The sequence below is a fragment of the Zingiber officinale genome, unplaced genomic scaffold, assembly GCF_018446385.1.
Source record: "Zingiber officinale cultivar Zhangliang unplaced genomic scaffold, Zo_v1.1 ctg229, whole genome shotgun sequence".
Taxonomy (NCBI): Eukaryota; Viridiplantae; Streptophyta; class Magnoliopsida; order Zingiberales; family Zingiberaceae; genus Zingiber; species Zingiber officinale.
In genome coordinates, this window is record NW_024589904.1 from 255031 (window position 1) to 274331 (window position 19301).

Below are 19301 nucleotides of genomic sequence, written 5' to 3' on the forward strand. Positions count from 1 at the left end.
ATGATACATCATACATACAATTGACACAGTACAGCTAGATCAATGGAGATAGAGAACGAATGTACAAAACTATGAATAGTGTAAGGGGAAGACTGCTATTAGTTTTAGGCTCTTCAACAACATATTATGAGGTAGTGATGCAACAAAAGCTTGCATAGCATCTTACTATCATTAGTTTAATTTTTAAGCATGAATCTAATTTTTAATTTTTCACTTTTTTTTTATTCCATCATCTTCCAAGGAATAAGTCTGAACCATAGTGCTACTGTAAGATTCCTCTTTGGCATCCACTAATATATAAAGAGAAGTAGAATGAACCATGAGAAAGTTTTAGAGAATGATTCTAAAAAAAATATCCATATTCTTAAAAATGATAAGGTTCTAGTTAGAACTAGGTAGAATGAACCAGAAAATTAAAAGGATATAAACAAAGTTGTAATAATTATTAAAATACAATAAATAGTTAAAACTATGAATGAATATATGAATCCAATGAAAGGAACTTTACCTATGCTTTTCTTTTCTCTAACTTTCTATCCTCACTGTTCCTGTGATTCATTTTTGATCTTACACTGACAGTTTATTGTCATATAAATTCATTTCTCAACCATTTGGTAATCAATGTAACATATTACTCTTCCGTTAGTTTGAAATGATGTTCCAGTTGTTCCATAATATTCTCGAGGGGGGACTTTAAAGGAAAGCACAATATATTGCAAAGACAAGAATTGTTTTTCATTGATTATGAATTCAATAATTTATACTGAAATTACAAGATGATATAACATGGCTTAGCATCAGCAGAAAACAAACTAAAAGGTATAAATTCATAGTTAAATTAAGCAACTTACGAGAAGGAATGACCGCAGATAAAGAATATGAATGTGAATTATCTCACCTTTGGTAAGTATGGGACACAGCCAAGGCCCATCGTCTGGTTCCAGAAATTAAATAGAGCAAATCAAGAATGTGAGGTAGTAAATGGTAAAGAAGAAAGGATAAACCAAAAGGCTTGATTGTGCAAAATCATACCTTGAATATGTACAGAATAGAACCCACTACCTTCTGGTGGTAACTTGAAAGCGAGGGATCTCGAAGAATTCTCATGAGAGAACAAATTGCAACCTACAAGGAATAACCAGTTTCAGATAACAAAAGGGAATAGAAGTACACAGCCTAGACATTACCTGTGAGTAGTAATCATCAGGAGTAACAAAAGTTGGCCAAATTTCAGTAGGTAACTCTTCCATAGACACAATAAGTTGACCAGTCTCGCTTGCTGCCCGACTAACCTCCGCATGGGTTCCAGATAAAAGGTGCTGATTACGCTTGTGTATATGAGGATCCAAAGCACCCATAATTCCTAATACCTGACAAAGAAACACTACTGTCAAATGTCAACTGAGAACAGTAATCATATTGGGTTAAATGGATAATGTTCTCATACCCTTAGTACTTCTTGTCGAGTTGACCATGCCAATTCACCATTCAACATTTTCAATAGCAAACCAAGCAATGCCGGGTGGTCATTGTAAGGAGAAATCACATAGCTGAAGTTACAGAATAATGGTTATTATTTCAGAAATAGCTGAAACAATACTAAGCATACAATATGACAAAGCAAAGGAAGACATACATTTAATAACAAATAGTAGGTTTGATAGGTGATCATGTACATTCAACAAATTGTAAGGAGAAATTCACAATTCTAAATATAAATTTTTAGAATCAGGTACATTCAATTTTATCAGGAACACCAAGTCATCAGATAGCAAACATAGATTCAACATTGGATAACCATACGTTCCAAAACATAAATTGAAATACATCTAGCCATAGTGAACATAGAGAAAATGTTTCTCAACACACTTAAACCCTTGGAGCATAAAAAACATATGATCTATCATTTAATTCATCGATCTACAAACTGAGATTTCAGATCATAATCTATGTGAATGGGAAATATAAGTTGTTAATTTAAGATCAACAATATGGAATGTTGATTGGTGATCATTTATGATATTGATTGAATTGAGTTATCAAAGTACAGCCTATAATTTAAATCATAGATTTATCATTATGATTTGAATTGCTGAGTTATAATTTATAATTTATAATTTGAATTATTGATCTATGATCTGATGATTTATAATTTGGAATCTGAGTGAAGGACACCTGTGTCTTTTAACTTATTTTGCTTATGTCAGATATGAGTTCAGTCGTTCATTTGTTTTATTTGCTGACATAAGATATGAGTTGAGTTGTTCATTTGTTTGATATGCGATCGAGAAAATATTTGGCAAAATTACATAGACAAAGCTAAAGAACAACAGTCATTATTTCAAAACATCAAAAAGCAAGATAGGCAAACAAAGTGATAAAGCTCACAAAGTAATACATTTTTAGCAAAAAATAGAAACAACATCCTTATAACTCATACGATTCCATAAATTTGATGTTGACCTGTGATCATTTAAGATATTAATCTACAACTGAGGACAATTGAGGGTTGTCACACTCTGATCTATAGTATATATTCTTTGTTCATAGCTAGAGGTAGATCTTATTAGAGATTTTCCCTATCTGGTGGGTATCATGGTAATATGAGATCAATGATTATCAAATCTTGCTGACCAGATTTTGTATATGTTGATCTACTGGCTTAATTAATGTTGATATTGATTCAACCCTATATATGCAATGAAAGTATGGTTGGTCATATGGAGAGAGGCGGCGTTGTGTATGTGATGGAAATTTCAAAAGCTCAAATCCTCATATGGTGGTGCATGAATTTAAAGGGCAAAAATCCCCAAAGAGAATATTCATATAGCTTAGGACTATACAGGGTTGTTTAAGCTAAACCCAACTTAGACTTAGAATTTGATATACTTTTCTTATTGGTTATCTAGGCCCTGTTCACTTGAAAGTGGATTCAAAAACTAAAGAAAGTTTTCCACAAAGAAACTTTCATATATTTATTTTGTAAAAGAAGATGGATTATTAATATTTTCCCTTGTTTACTTGTTACTAATTAATGTGCAGAAGGATTTACGAATTCATCCACAGATTCATTTGTAATTTTTTGTCCCCTCAAAATATGACGGAATGACTTTCCCTGCCTTGCCGTCAAGTCTCCGTCTCCGCCCACAACCACCTCGCCAACCTCCTCCTAGGGTTCACCCTCCTCTGGCTCTCCCTCACCCTAGCCGCCATCTCCTGTGCCTTCTTCCCCCGCTAGTTTCTTCACTGACCACCATGTCACAGAGTTCACCGACTAGGACCACAGTGACTTCCCCTCCTGATCCATTCAGGACGTGCAGATCGAGTTCCTCTCTGACCACGAAACCAAAAGAAAAATAGATGAGGAGATGATGGATAAGATAGGCCATGCTCACTTAGATGTCAATGACCTCAGCCTCCTTGTAGCTCACACAGGGCATTATGGCTGATTGAATCCGCTCTCCTTTCTTTCATGCATCTTCAACTTTCTCAAATCTTTCCTTGTATTGCAGGGAAATTGTGCATTATGCTCTTCGCCAGCGCCAACACTGGGTTCAAGGCAATCACTCCTAACCTCCGTGGCTATGGCCTCTCCGACCAACAGTCAAACGAGGTCGGCTGTCCACCTCCAGTACCGTGCTGGTGCCGACGAAGCCTAGAAACCTGCACAGCCGCTCGCCTCATGCGTCTTTTGTTAGTGAGAGTCCTAGAGCCAATCATGTAATGATTGTTGTATGGACTCGATGTATCATATTCCTATATTTATAAAGGCATTTCTTTATGGTTATTATACTTACTTGTATTGGTGCCAAATAACTAAGTATAATAGTGTAGTAGAAGGTTCTTATCTATATCAATCGATTGGTTGAATTGACAGTGAGATGATATAGAGAACACTACTCCTAATTATTTCTAGTCAAGTATTAACATTCAGGGACAATGTTAATGCGATAAGACTAGCATGTAGGTCAACTCGATGACTTGATCTCACAAGTCATGGATATTAGATATCAAGTTGGCACATGAGTATGCATTGGAGAATGTATACTGAATGACCCGCCATGATAAAGTATCATAGATCGTTATATGAGTGTCATATACTTTCTCATGTGACTATTAGTATGACTATCAGTCCTTGGATCTGAAGTCACCATTGTTCCCTACATAAGGAGTTGCATACTTTGGCTTCGTCAAACGTCACCCGTAAATGAGTGGACTATAAAGGCGATTACTAGGTATGTAACAAATTATGCGGAGGGATGTGAGTGATGTAGATGGGATCTATCCCTCCTATATGACGGGAGTGATATCATAATTCTTGATAGAGTGAGACCACTAAGTGCATGGTCATGCCCAAATGAGTCAATATGAGATATTGAACTCATTTGATTAGAGTGAATCTACTTAGAGTTCAAGATATAAATTGATTAGAGGATGACACGGTCTATGCCTCAATTGATCAATCTAGATGTCAAGGATAGAAGGACATTGTCAAATTTTGTGAGAGTCACAATTAGTAGTCACAATGGTGATGTTGGATCTCAACATTCTTGTAACTTGAGTAGTAATGATGTGTTGATAGATACCGCTCATTACTTATGTTTCTAAATGAGTTTAGAAGCATTGCCAACGTTACAAGAACCTATAGGGTCACACACAAAGGGCAATTAGATGGAGATTAGGTTCATATGATGAACCAAGAGGATTAGGTTCATGTGATGAACCAAATTGGATTAAGAGTAATCCAAATTAGATTAATTGAGTTGGACTCAATTTGATTCATGTGTAGAATGAGTCTAATTTAGATTATGATTCATTGAGTCAATTTAAACCAATGAATAGAGATTCATTAAATTAAATTGATTTGAATCAAAGGTTAGATTTGATCAACCATGGGAGATAAGAGGTCAAGTTTGACTTGACTTGAGAGGGAAGATGAAGGGTCAAGTTTGTACCAAATGCCATCTCATTTGTGACTTGGCATGGGCCGGCCAATGATGGTGTTCCACATCATCATGGCTACATCATTGTGTGCCACCTCATGAGGAAGACCAAGAGCCATGACTCTTGGTATTACATGTAGGTTTAAAATGCATTAAGTGGCCGACCACATTAGATGTGCTCATTGATTCTCCCTTCTTCTTCCTCTCTTCTCTATTCTCCCTCTCCTCCATTGCCGAGCCACTCAAGGGTGCTAGCACATTCTAAGTGGCTCTCTCCACCTTTTGTCCGTGTGGATACGTGTAGAGGAGTGTACACTTGACACTCTACGAGATCTTGCAACCTTTTGGACGAGCGGGATAAGCGAAGGGCATCGCTACAAGGGTAACGCTCTTTTCATGTAGATCTAAGGTAGATCTAATGTAGACAAACATGTACATGAATTTTTATTTATCTTCGCACGGATCCGTGGCTAGCTTCGAGGTTTCTGCAACGCAAAAAGCGATTTTTGCGGTTCGAAAATGCTAATGGTGGTATCAGAGTCACGTGCGAAGCATGTACATGTTTTGTATTTGTTATTATGAAGTTTCAGATCTGTAACTTTATGTAAGTTTGCTATTTTTATAGATTTTGTGAGTATTTTTCTCGTAGAAGCGAAGCAACAAGTGCTTGGACACTTGTAGGCTTCGACTACCGAGAAAAACTTTCCGAAACGGCAAAGTCTCGCCCAAATTGTTTTGGGACAGCGGCTTAAGGCGCTGTTAAATCAAGATGGGGCACTCGCAATATTCATTTCGCGAGAAGGGGAGCTGCCCCTAACCCCGCAAGGGGCATTGTCCCACGATCGCACCCGAAAAACCGCTAAACGGGACTGCCGGAAAGTTGTGACTCATTAAATCGATAAAATCAGTAGTAAAATTATAGAAATTTATGTAAAATATATAATTTAGAATTATGTGTGATTTTGTGATGGTCATGCTGTGTAGCATGGATACGGGTACGGGTATCGTATCGGACACGACACGGATACGGCGATACGGAATTTTTTGAAAATATAAGACACGATACGGCTAGGATACGGCGATTATTAAAATATATAAATATTATATATATATATATATATATATATATATATATATATATATATATATATAAAATATAAAAAATTAAAAATCCTAGAATAGAAAACCACATTACATCAATCATAATATCCATTACAAACAAAAAGTAAACATAACAAAATATAAAACACCAAATCTATCTTAAACAAGTAAAAAAATCAAACATCCATATCTGTATCATCACCAACACCACCTTCGTCAGTAAATAAGACTAACTCCAACTCAGGTTCATCAAGATATAAATTGGCAATTTCAAGGATAGAAGCACCCTCCCATGTCCATGGAATCAAATCCATCTGCTCCAACATCCCACATCTTGCTTTCTCCTTCACTATAATGTGGACTCCTCCTAGATAAAAGACGAAGATTATAGTGAACATACACCAAATCTTCCGCTCTTTGTGGTGTTATCTTGTTCCTCTTCAATGAGTGTGTGAAACTGTAGGTGCTCCAATTTCTCTCACAACAAGAAGAAGAAGATGGTTGTCCAAGTAGCTTTAAAGCTAAACTTTGAAGAGTTGGTGCAGAAGCACCATGGATAACCCACCACTTAGTTGGAGACATCAAACCTCGATCACACATTGCATCATTATCAGAAAAATCATAAATGGCAGCTGAAAAAGAGGCAAACTCCTCATTGACACTTCTTCATTCGGATGAATTGGAGTAATATCTTTCAATGCACTTTTTCCTTTCCCTTGAAACTTCGATGTCCCTATGAGGAGGAAGACGATTGGGAGATTCTTGGAGCCACTCATGGCTATAATACCTATATAAAAAGATTGATAGTTTAACATCATTCACAAACTAATATTTCTAATTTGCTAAAACTTAGAAAGTTAAAATTTTTTAGAACTTTACCTTGGATTCAAAGAATGCGCCAAACAATGTAGAGGTGTATTGCTTTTATTCCAACGCTCCACCAGAATATTATGAACAACCTCATAAAACTTTGAATCTTCACTATGAGCCCCCTTTGAGATAGCAACTCTCATTTTCTCTATCATTTCATCCCACCACTCATAGACTAAATGAAGACAAGGTTGATCAGTGTCTACTTTCCTTAGCACCTCATAAATCGGACTTGTGAAAGCAAGTATATAATCAATCTTTTCCCAAAATTGATCATCCAATATCTTGTATTTCACTACTCTAGCCTTCACTACATCATCCTCCTTGTACACATCCCATCTTTCACTAATCACCATATTTTCAAGACATTTCTTGATTTGTCTGAACCTTTTAAGCATAATGATCGTGGAAGCAAATCGAGTATTTGCAAGTGATAGCATCTTCAAGTTTGAGTTATCGTTGAACATCGATAATCTCATATTGTGATTCAGGATAAAATTCTTGATCATTGAAGCATCATTTGCCACTTCTGCTATCCACTTGCACTCATCAAAGGCTTCTTTGTTTTGTAGAGAGTCAGTTGGTGCACAAATATTCTTCAAAGCAAGATTCAATGTGTGCACAACACAAGAGTCCAAAATATGTGTGGATACTTTGCCTCAACGAGTAACCCAGCAGCTTTGCAAATAGGAGCATTATCGGTGACTACTTGGACAACATTCTGATGCCCCACTTCATTTATAACATTAATGAGCAACTTAGAGATGAAAATTTTATCTTGTACTCGCCTTCACAATTTATAGCCTTCAAAAACATAGGACCACTTTCACACACGGCTATGATATTAATTAGCGGTCTTCTTTGCACATCCGACCACCCATCACTACAAATACTAACCACCTTTTGTTTCCAAGCAGTTTTTGTTGGCTCCAACAACTTTTCAATATGAGCTTTTTCTTTTTGAAGAAGTGAAGTTCTCAATAAATTGTATCCAGGTGGAAGATAACCTGGAATCGTTCGTTGAGTAGCCAAACTGAAAACACGAACATAATGAGAATTCCTAGCAATATTGAAAGATAATCCCCCGGTGTAAAAGAGCCTCGCAATTTCAGAGTGGAGCTCATCTCTAGCATTCAAGTTAAAAGCTTTTTCAAGAGGGCCAAGTTGTCCTTTCCTCTTCTTTGTTAGAGTTGGATCATCATTTTGCAAAGGACCAGGACCACTAAATGATGATTTTGAAGCCATGTTTGATGATGTAGATGACGAAGGCAACGAAACTTCTTTCGGTTTAGAATTCTTCTTTCTCAATTCTGCATCATCCACAAGTTGTTGCATACGCTTCATTTGATCCATTGTAACAGCTGTACAACCAGCAATTCCAACCCCTTTTTGTTTTAACAGATGTGCTTTCACCCTCGAATATGATCCTTTGCACACTTTAGTACATATATTGCATGACCAAGTGACATTTCCTCCTCCAACTGCCTTTTCCACCTTGGTTACAAATTTCCACAGAGGAGAATAATCATCAATATCCTCCTGTCCACTCTCATTTTGAAAACTTTCCATAGCAAATAGGCTGGAGAAATAACATAAACATATTGATCAATAGACTTTCCAGTTTCCAACAAATTAAAAAAGTGTTGTTCTATGGACCATTGCACTATTTGCACACTGCACACTGTGCATATGAAGCCCTAACCAAAATGTGCAGTGCAACTAAAATGTGCAGTGTTAAAATTGCTATGAGAAAGGTCTCATGGATGTGCAGTTCTTTTTTTTCAGATGAAAGAAAAGCGAAAAAACAAAAAAACAACTTCAGAACCGTGATTTCAGAAGAAAAAATAGAAAGGGAAACTTGCCAGAAACTAGAGGGCGGCAGCGAGTAGTGACGAGGCGAGCAGAGGTAAGCACGGTGAGCAGAGGCGAGCAGAACAGTGGCGAGGCGAGCAAAATAATGGCGACTCAGGTGAGGCGAGTAGAGCAAGCGAGCAGAGCAGGCAAGGCGAGGCGAGAAGAGAAGCGGCGAGAGCAGAGCAGCGGCGAAGGTTTGCACGACCAGCGGGGAAGGTTTGCAGCGAGCAGCGGCGAAGGTTTGCACTTTGCAGCGAGGCGGCGAAGGTTTGCAGCGAGCAACGACGAGAGTAGGGAGGAAATAATCGGGAGCAATACAAAACCAAAGGAATTTAGGGTTTTGTTATGTTAAATTCATTTTAATTTATTTATTAATCAATCCTTAGAAATTTATTATTTTTCAATTTGAGCCTTATAACTTTTAGGTTTTTTACATTTGAGCCCAAATATATCCAGAAACGTGTCTCATCCGTGTCCTAGTCGTATCCTAACCGTATCCGGCTGGTCAAACTTTTAAAAAGTCAATGACACGGATTTTGCCGTATCCGACACGTGTATTTGCGTGTCGTGTCCGTATCCGTGTCGTGTCCGTATCCGTGTCGTGTCCGTGTCCGACACTTGAAAAAAAATAAACCTGCAAGTGTCCGTGCAACATAGTGGTCATGGCCCAAAAACCCCAATGTGATTGGATAAATTGTGTTGTAATTCATAATATGGTCTGCGCGTCATTTTTGTGTTGTGCGTGTTGTATATGTTATATGCGACCTGCACGTCGTGCCTCTCTTTTATATTCTTGTTGTAAATAGATTTTAGACTCGAATGTAACTCGAGTTTCACATTTGTAATGTACAAAATGAAGCGGTGGAAGGTCCACTCAAGGAGTTACGAGGAGGGTGATTTCAACACATGGCGATCAAAGGGAGGCGCTTGAAGAAGTTGTTGACCCTAGGTTGACCGTCCGATCTTTTCATTAGCTTGAAAAGATCGTGGTAGGGTCATGACCTCATCACAAAATTAATTAATTATCTATCATTGCTTGTGTATGTGATGCATGATAATGTAGGGTAATTAGTGCCTTGATGCGTATAAGATACGAATCCACGATTAGATTAGATCTTAATCAAGTCAACTCGATATGCCTACCAAGTTTTGATACTCATCACTACCTCGATCATTTGTTGTTGTTGAATCTGCCAAAGCAGAGCAACGCATATTATCTTGGTAGGATGCGGAGGGACAATCTTGGTCCCGCCTATCAAGGCTTGGGTGAGTACAAACTCAATTAGATTGAGTATAACTAGTTAACTCAATTTGATCAGGTATAACTATAAGCATTTTCCAACGGTTGGACGATAGGACACAAATTACATTTATATTAAATCTTGGGCGATTTAGCCAAAGCTAACTCAAGATTTTTTTATAAATGAGGATTTTGATCCTATAAACAAGAGTTACATAGAGATGTAATTGATAATTTGTTATCTACCGATCATACTAAGTCTTGGGCGTTTTAGCCAAAGCTAACTCAAGTCATAGTATGATGTGGATCTTGTCCCACGAAAAGTATAACTAATTGGTAAGAATCTTGTAGTGTGGTTTGACCACATCCATGACTTATTCTACAAAAGCTCTATAATTCAGTGGGAGCATCATTTAGTTAAAGGTCTAATTAAATGATAAATGGAATATGATATTTACTTTATGCATTATTTCTGTTGTAGATAGTCATGTCGACAAACACGAACACCTTCTCTCTGCGTTCTGTCCTTGACAAGGACAAGCTCAATGGAGCTAATTTCCTGGACTGGTACAGGAATCTGAGAATTGTTCTCACTCAAGAAAGAAAACTGTACGTCCTGGAGCAGCTCATTCCTGAGGCACTCCTGCCACTGCCACACGAGCTGACCGAGATGCTTATAAGAAGCATCAAGATAATGCATTAGATGTGTCATGCCTCATGCTCGCGACTATGAACTCTGAGCTTCAAAAGCAACACGAGTTGATGTCTGCTTATGATATGGTTGAACATCTTCGTCAACTGTATCAAGGACAAGCGAGGCACGAGAGATTCGAGATCTCCAAGGCACTGTTTCAATGCAAGATGGGACTCCCGTAGGTCCATATGTGCTCAAGATGATTGAGTACATAGAGAACCTACAAAGGTTGGGATTCCCACTTGGCCAAGAGTTGGCCACAGACTTGATCTTGCAATCCTTGCCAGAGAGCTACAGTCAATTTGTCATGAATTACAACATGAACGAAATTGACAAGCCATTGCCTGAGCTGCTAAGCATGTTAAGAACTGCTGAGCTCAACCTTAAGAAGGTAAAGCCCAACTTCATTTTGATGGTGCAAAAGCATAAAGGCAAGGGCAAGCCTAAAGGTAAGGGAAAGTCCCAAGCCAAGGGCAAAGGCAAGGTAATGAAACCTAAAGGAGGGGTTGCCAAGGATGCTACCTGCTTCCACTGCGGTCAGACCGGGCACTGGAAGAGGAACTGCAAAGTATATCTGGAAGATCTTAAGAAGAAGAGAAGTGAGACTTCTACTTCAGGTATATATGTTATAGAAGTCAATCTCTCTATTTCTTCATCATGGGTATTAGATACCGGATGTGTTTCTCACATTTGTACTAATGTGTAGGCGCTGAGAAATAGCAGGGCATTGACGAAGGACGAGGTGGACCTACGAGTAGGCAATGGAGCACGGGTTGCTGCTGTTGCTGTAAGAACTTACTATCTATCTCTGCCCTCTGGGCTTGTATTAGAATTAGATGAATGTTGTTATGTGCCTGCTCTTACAAAGAACATCATTTCAGTCTCTTGTTTAGACAAGAAAGGCTTTTCTTTTGTAATAAAGAACAAATGTTGTTCTGTTTATTTAAAAGATATGTTCTACTGTAGTGCACCTCTGATGAACGGACTCTACATTCTAGACTTAGAGAACCTCATCTATAACATAAGTACCAAAAGATTCAAATCAAATGATATGAACCAAACTTATCTCTGCATTGTCGCTTAGGTCATATTAATAAGAATCGCTTATCCCAGCTCCATAAAGATGGTTTGCTGGACTCATTTTATTTTGAATCATATGAGACATGCAAGTCATGCCTACTGGGCAAGATGACCAAGACTCCCTTTAGTGGACACAGTGAAAGAGCGACTGACTTGTTAGGACTTATACATAGTGATATATGTGGCCCTTTCAATGTTGTTGCCAGAGGTGGTTATAGGTACTTCATTACATTTACTGATAACTTCAGTAGATATGGTTATGTGTATCTGATGACACATAAGTCACAATCCTTTGAAAAGTTCAAAGAATTCAAGAATGAAGTACAAAATCAGCTAGGCAAGAGTATTAAGATACTTCGATCAAATTAAGGTAGTGAATACCTTAACCATGAGTTTCATGACTATCTAGCTGAGTGTGAGATTCTATCCCAACTCACTCCTCCTGGAACACCACAGTGGAATGATGTATCCGAAAGGAGAAATTGTACCCTATTAGATATGGTACGGTCTATGATGAGTCATACAAATCTTCCTATATCCTTTTGGGGATATGCTCTAGACACAGCAGCCTTCACACTTAACCGTGTTCCATCCAAGGCTGTGATAAAGACACCATATAGGATATGGACTGGGAGAGATGCCTAGATGTCTTTTATGAGGATTTGGGGATGTGAGTCTTACGTTCAACGTCAAGTCTCAGATAAATTGGAACTCAAATCTGATAAGTGTTATTTTATAGGATATCCTAAGGAAACGAAGGGATATTACTTCTACATTCCCAGTCAACACAAAGTATTTGTGGCTAAGACTGACGTATTTCTAGAAAAACTAGTGGGAGTACGTTCGATCTTGAAGAAGTTCAAGATATGGACCATAGCACTGAAGCCTTGATGGAAGTTGAACTGGAACCACAAAGTGTTGTAGATGATGAGATTGTTCCACAAAGAGTTGAGGAACAACAACCAGTTCAAGTAGACCTACCTCTTCGCAGGTCTGATAGGGTACGTCGTCAGCCTGAGAGATATTCATTTCTCTTGTCTGACCATGATGACGTTGTGCTCGTTGCGAATGAGCCTATCTCCTATCAGGAAGCTGTGATGAGACCAGATTCTAAGTCATGACTAGAGGTCATGAGATCCGAGATGAAATCCATGTACACCAACCAAGTATGGACTTTGGTTAATCCACCTAAAGGCGTCAAACTCATTGGGTGTGAGTGGGTCTTTAAGAGAAAGACCGACATGGATGGACTTATTACCTATAAGGGTCACTTGGTAGCTAAAGGTTTCAAGCAAATTCATGGTATTGACTATGATGAAACCTTCTCTCCAGTAGCGATGTTTAAGTCCATTCGGATCATGCTTGCTATTACAGCATACCACGATTATGAGATCTGGCAGATGGATGTCAAAACCGCGTTTCTGAATGGAAACTTGCTCGAGGATGTGTACATGACACAACCTAAGGGTTTTATAGATCCACTGCATACTGGTAGAGTATGCAAGCTGCATAAGTCCATTTATAAACTAAAGCAAGATTCTCGGAGCTGGAATCTTCGATTCGATGAAACAATCAAACAGTTTGGTTTCATCAAGAATGAAGATGAACCCTGTGTCTACAAGAAGGTTGTTGGGAACACAGTTGTCTTCCTTATATTGTATGTGGATGACATACTACTCATTAGAAATGACATCCCTTTGCTGCAGTTTGTAAAGACTTGGCTGGGGAATTGTTTTTTCAATGAAGGACTTAGGTGAAACAGCCTGTATTCTAGGCATAAAGATCTATAGAGATAGATCTAAGAGATTGCTTGGTCTAAGTCAAAATACATATATTGACACAGTATTACTACGGTTTGCCATGCAGAATTCCAAGAAAGGATTTCTGCCGATGTCACATGGTGTGAGTCTTTCGAAGACTCAAAATCCCTCTTCTACAGAGAAGAGAGACCGCATGGATAAGATCCCTTATGCTTTGGCCATAGGATTTATCATGTACGTCATGCTATGTACTCGTCCTAATATTTCGTATGCTTTGAGCATAACGAGCAGATACCAGTCAGATCCAGGTGAGCGTCACTGGATAGCGGTCAAGAATATTCTTAAGTACTTGAGAAGGACTAAAGAATATTTCTTGATATTTGGAGGCGATGGCGAGCTAACTGTAAAGGATGCAGGATGATTATAGATCGCAGTCTGGGTTCGTGTTTTGCTTGAATGGTGGTACTGTGAGCTGGAAGAGTTTGAAGCAAAATACAGTTGCTGATTCTACAACAGAGGCCGAATATAATGCTGCATCAAAGGCAGCAAAGGAGGCAGTTTGGATCCGCAAGTTCATTACTGAGTTTGGGGTGGTTCCTAGCATAGCCGATCCTATAGAGCTCTATTATGACAGCAATGGAGCAATTGCGCAGGCTAAGGAACCTCGCTCACACCAGCGAACCAAACACATACTACGGCGCTTCCATCTCATTCGAGAGATCATCGATAGAGGAGATGTGAAAATTTGCAGAGTACCCACAGAGGCTAACATAGTTGATCCCTTGACCAAGGCTTTGGCACAGAGAAAGCATGATGGTCACACTAGGTCATTGGGCCTTAAAGCCTACACTGATTGGCACTAGTGCTAGTGGAAGATTGTTAGTGAGAGCCCTAGAGTCAATCATGTGATGATTGTTGTACAGATTCGATGTATCATATTCCTATATTTATAAAGACATTTCTTTATGGTTATTATACTTACTTGTATTGGTGTCAAATAACTAAGTATAATAGTGTCCTTGAGTAAAAGGTTCTTATCTATATCAATCGATTGGTTGAATTGATAGTGAGATGATATAGAGAACACTACTCTTAATTATTCCTAGTCAAGTATTAACATTTAGGGACAATATTAATGCGATAAGACTAGCATGTAGGTCAACTCGATGACTTGATCTCACAAGTCATGGATATTAGATATCAAGTTGGCACATGGGTATGCATTGGAGAATGTATACTGAATGACCCGCCATGATAAAGTATCATAGATCGTTATATGAGTGTCATATACTTTCTCATGTGACTATTAGTATGACTATCAGTCCTTGGATCTGAAGTCACCATTGTTCCCTACATAAGGAGTTGCATACTTTGGCTTCGTCAAACGTCACCCGTAAATGAGTGGACTATAAAGGCGATTACTAGGTATGTAACAAATTATGCGGAGGGATGTGAGTGATGTAGATGGGATCTATCCCTCCTATATGACGGGAGTGATATCATAATTCTTGATAGAGTGAGACCACTAAGTGCATGGTCATGCCCAAATGAGTCAATATGAGATATTGAACTCATTTGATTAGAGTGAATCTACTTAGAGTTCAAGATATAAATTGATTAGAGGATGACACGGTCTATGCCTCAATTGATCAATCTAGATGTCAAGGATAGAAGGACATTGTCAAATTTTGTGAGAGTCACAATTAGTAGTCACAATGGTGATGTTGGATCTCAACATTCTTGTAACTTGAGTAGTAATGATGTGTTGATAGATACCGCTCATTACTTATGTTTCTAAATGAGTTTAGAAGCATTGCCAACGTTACAAGAACCTATAGGGTCACACACAAAGGGCAATTAGATGGAGATTAGGTTCATATGATGAACCAAGAGGATTAGGTTCATGTGATGAACCAAATTGGATTAAGAGTAATCCAAATTAGATTAATTGAGTTGGACTCAATTTGATTCATGTGTAGAATGAGTCTAATTTAGATTATGATTCATTGAGTCAATTTAAACCAATGAATAGAGATTCATTAAATTAAATTGATTTGAATCAAAGGTTAGATTTGATCAACCATGGGAGATAAGAGGTCAAGTTTGACTTGACTTGAGAGGGAAGATGAAGGGTCAAGTTTGACTTGACCAAATGTCATCTCATTTGTGACTTGGCATGGGCCGGCCAATGATGGTGTTCCACATCATCATGGCTACATCATTGTGTGCCACCTCATGAGGAAGACCAAGAGCCATGACTCTTGGTATTACATGTAGGTTTAAAATGCATTAAGTGGCCGACCACATTAGATGTGCTCATTGATTCTCCCTTCTTCTTCTTCCTCTCTTCTCTATTCTCCCTCTCCTCCATTGCCGAGCCACTCAAGGGTGCTAGCACATTCTAAGTGGCTCTCTCCACCTTTTGTCCGTGTGGATACGTGTAGAGGAGTGTACACTTGACACTCTACGAGATCTTGCAACCTTTTGGACGATCGGGATAAGCGAAGGGCATCGCCACAAGGGTAACGCTCTTTTCATAGATCTAAGGTAGATCTAATGTAGACAAACATGTACATGAATTTTTATTTATCTTCGCACGGATCCGTGGCTAGCTTCGAGGTTTCCGCAACGCAAAAAGCGGTTTTTGCGTCTCGAAAATGCTAACATCTTCATCTTTTTTTCTTTCTTTCTTTCCCTCTTCCTTTCCGCACGCTTTCCGCGAGATCCCTTTCTCACCCCTTATTTCTCTTTTCTTTTCTCTTCCTTCGCTTGAAGGATTTTTTTTCTGCAGGGATTCCTTTCCATCTTCAATCCGCACCTTGAAGGAAGCATAGCATTAGGCTCAAAGTTATAGTTGATCCCATGACAACCACCAATTAGGTCCCAAGTATTTCAACTTGAGAATGAAAATAATGCAATTGGAAGTAGGATCATAGACTTTTTTTTTTAAGGATCATAGACTTGAATTCCCAGTTTGCATGGTAATTCTTTTGTTTACTTTTTCCAATATATAATAGATTTCGTCTTGGAAGAACATCACAGGTAAAACCAAAAGTTTTAGAAACGTAATATGCTTACCACTTTAACAGGACCAGTCAGATGAGTACAAAACTTTATTGGTTCACACAAAATGCCACTCCAGCCTTGATTAAGCAAGTTGTTGTCAAACAGAGTCTAGGGAACTATGTTATGGACGTGCAAATTCATAGAGATAATAAACAAGGCAAGTGCTCATCCTTGCATATGCACATTTTGAGTTTCAACTATTATAACCATGAATTCGCACAAGTGTAAAAATAAAAGTCCAAGTTCATCGATATTGCTGTCTATGATACTTAGCATATTAAAAAATCGTATAATTTATCTCAAGATTAAATTCAAAATGATCCAGACATCAACCAAACAAAAATTATGGTAAAGTCTTAGGAGTAAGAATCATAATCACCTAGCAGTGTCAAAAATAATAATGAATCTTTAAAAAAAATAATGTCAAAGACTTACATCACTAGCCAAGGGTGTATAATAAGTCAGCAGGAAAAGAAAGCAAAAAAAGTACATGATTATGAAGTGCATGTATAATTCTGATTGCTTGGAAATAAAATTTAAATGAATACCCTGTGCTTTGTACTACTTGACCAAGAGTTGCAACAGCTACTTCCCGCTTGCTGGCAACAGCTCCGTCCAAGAGAGCATCCACGATAAGAGACATTAGCTCTGGAAGATATTTTCTCATTGCAAAGCCACCCTATTTGGAAAAAAAAAATCAACTGAATGCAACAAAAACAACATGTTCGCGATATGCAGAAGTCTACAAATATAGCTAAAAGGGATACAATAGAAAACAGAATAAAATAACAAACACTGATGGAAGATAAAAAAGATGACATAAAAATCAGTTAATCTCGTCATTCACCATAATATGCTCCACATGTTTCATAGTAAACTAGCGATTGTGGAATCATAGAAAAACTATAATAAGGTCCTGGTTCAGAATCAAGCACACGTTATAAAGCTATCCACAGCAAATTAATTTATTTTATACCACATAACCCAACCTTTCTCACTCTCATCCTGGGGAACTCAGCATTTGTGGATACCATATTGTGGGAATATTTAGCAGTCAAGAAAACCTCAAATGTTTAATTCAATGGATGTTGGAGAAAATACAAAAGTGAATAGTGCCCAGGAATTGACTTGTTAGGTTAATCTTCAAGTTTTTATCATGAGCATTTTTTATGATTGTTTTCCTTATCTTTGTTTGGGACATTATGATTTAACGCTAATTGCAAACTGTCATTTCAGTAGAATTCTAAATCTTATTCTACAAATTTTATTCTAAATTTTATCACGAGCATTTTTTATGATTGTCATATGACAATTTGTGTCTCTGAAAAAAAAATGAAGGCATTTTGTTATTGGAATAGGTCAGCAGTAAACATGGGTTGAATTGGGTCGCTTCTCGATCAAAATTTGACCCAGCCCAAGTTTTTCATATAAAGGAAATTGATCGAAAACAAAGAATGGTAGGTTCAACCCAACCTAATCAAATCGGATCAGTTATTAATTTTTACGTCACCATCAAAGCACTTACTAACATCAATACAAAATACTTGCTTAATGAAGCAAAGTTTAAATTCAAATATCATTTATTCTTTCATTAATATAATGGTACATAAAACTTACAGGAGTAAATTACTCATGTCAGTTAGTGATCAGGATGGGTAACACTGATTTAACATGTATATAATCAGATTAGGTACATTATATATTTTGTATAAACAAATATAGGTTGTGTTGAATTACTTGGTACTTTGAACTAGCATCTGAAATCGCAAGCCATGCTTATCGAGACGATCAAACCTTTTCATTCCATGAGCTGACCAGCACATTAGATCATTGATATGGCAAGGCAGCTAGCAATCAGGAGCATAGCTTCCTTCATCGACACACTTTTCTATGCGGCTTCTCCTCCGCATCACAAAACCCACTCTCCACATTATAAGTCACAATGCAAGCTCTGCATAGGCTGCTCTGCATTAAACCCTTTCTCCTCATGCTGATATTGAAACCTAGTAGTCAAAGTTTTCCTCCAGTATCAGCTAGCTTTTTCAACTCTAGATAAGTTGTATCCTACTCTTCTTCCTCTTCCTCTGACAATGACATTCTTCCTCCTCTCCTTCCTCTTCCTACAACATTGCATGCCCTTCTCCTTCAGCACACCTCTGACGCTAATATTCACTCCTCTTCTTCCTCGTCCTCTAGCACCATGGCCCCTTCTCCTTCGGCACACTTTCACCACCGATATCCACAATGTCTTGAGACAATCAGGAACCAAAACTCTATCTCAGTTCGAGATTTCAATCCTTGCTTTGAACTAGTTATTCATATCCCACGCAAGAACAAAATGGATTAATTTTTTTACATGTGAACGGACTCGAAACCAAAATAATCCAATTTTTGTATCAGATTTTTCGCCCAACCCTACAAATAGGCTACCGCATGCTAGCATAATGCAGACTACTTGTTGTGCAATTCTTTGTTCAGTTAAGACATCTATGACAAATAGAGGCAAATGGGCAATAAAAAAATTAAAAATCAGTCAACTTCTCTTGGCAATGTTCCATAATTACAATACAAAAACAAAAGTAGTAAGAGGAGAAAAAAGGAAAGAAAATTGAGATAGAGACATAATTAAGAATGGTGTCTGTGTCACAGCTATTGCTTTTCTTGGGTACCTTGGCTGCAGCATCCACCATTGT

At 38.0% G+C, this 19301-nt stretch overlaps 2 protein-coding genes across 2 annotated transcripts in view; both read right to left on the reverse strand.

Moving 5' to 3' along the window:
* The window catches only part of LOC122036980 (serine/threonine-protein kinase TOR-like), a 58446-nt gene that overhangs the window by 22125 nt on the left and 17020 nt on the right, over nucleotides 1-19301 (reverse strand). The window contains exons 15-19 of the mRNA XM_042596412.1: nucleotides 17157-17287; nucleotides 1448-1550; nucleotides 1188-1370; nucleotides 1033-1125; nucleotides 899-934 (exon numbers count right to left, since the gene is read on the reverse strand). Of these exons, the coding sequence (XP_042452346.1) occupies nucleotides 899-934; nucleotides 1033-1125; nucleotides 1188-1370; nucleotides 1448-1550; nucleotides 17157-17287 (546 nt within the window). The remainder of the gene's footprint in view (nucleotides 1-898; nucleotides 935-1032; nucleotides 1126-1187; nucleotides 1371-1447; nucleotides 1551-17156; nucleotides 17288-19301) is intronic.
* LOC122036985 lies at nucleotides 6120-8493 on the reverse strand. Its single transcript, XM_042596422.1, has 2 exons — nucleotides 6924-8493; nucleotides 6120-6831 (listed from the first exon to the last, which is right to left on the reverse strand). Exons 1-2 carry the CDS (start codon nucleotides 7421-7423, stop codon nucleotides 6711-6713), a joined length of 621 nt encoding a protein of 206 aa, XP_042452356.1. The 5' UTR covers nucleotides 7424-8493; the 3' UTR covers nucleotides 6120-6710.

Excerpts from the sequence above, each read along its gene's own strand:
- LOC122036985 (XM_042596422.1), bottom strand. The coding sequence starts at position 7,423 with ATGATCAAGAATTTTATCCTGAATCACAATATGAGATTATCGATGTTC. Across the intron at positions 6,832-6,923 it reads GCGCATTCTTTGAATCCAAG|GTATTATAGCCATGAGTGGC; the intron begins GTAAAGTTCTAA and ends CTTTTTATATAG.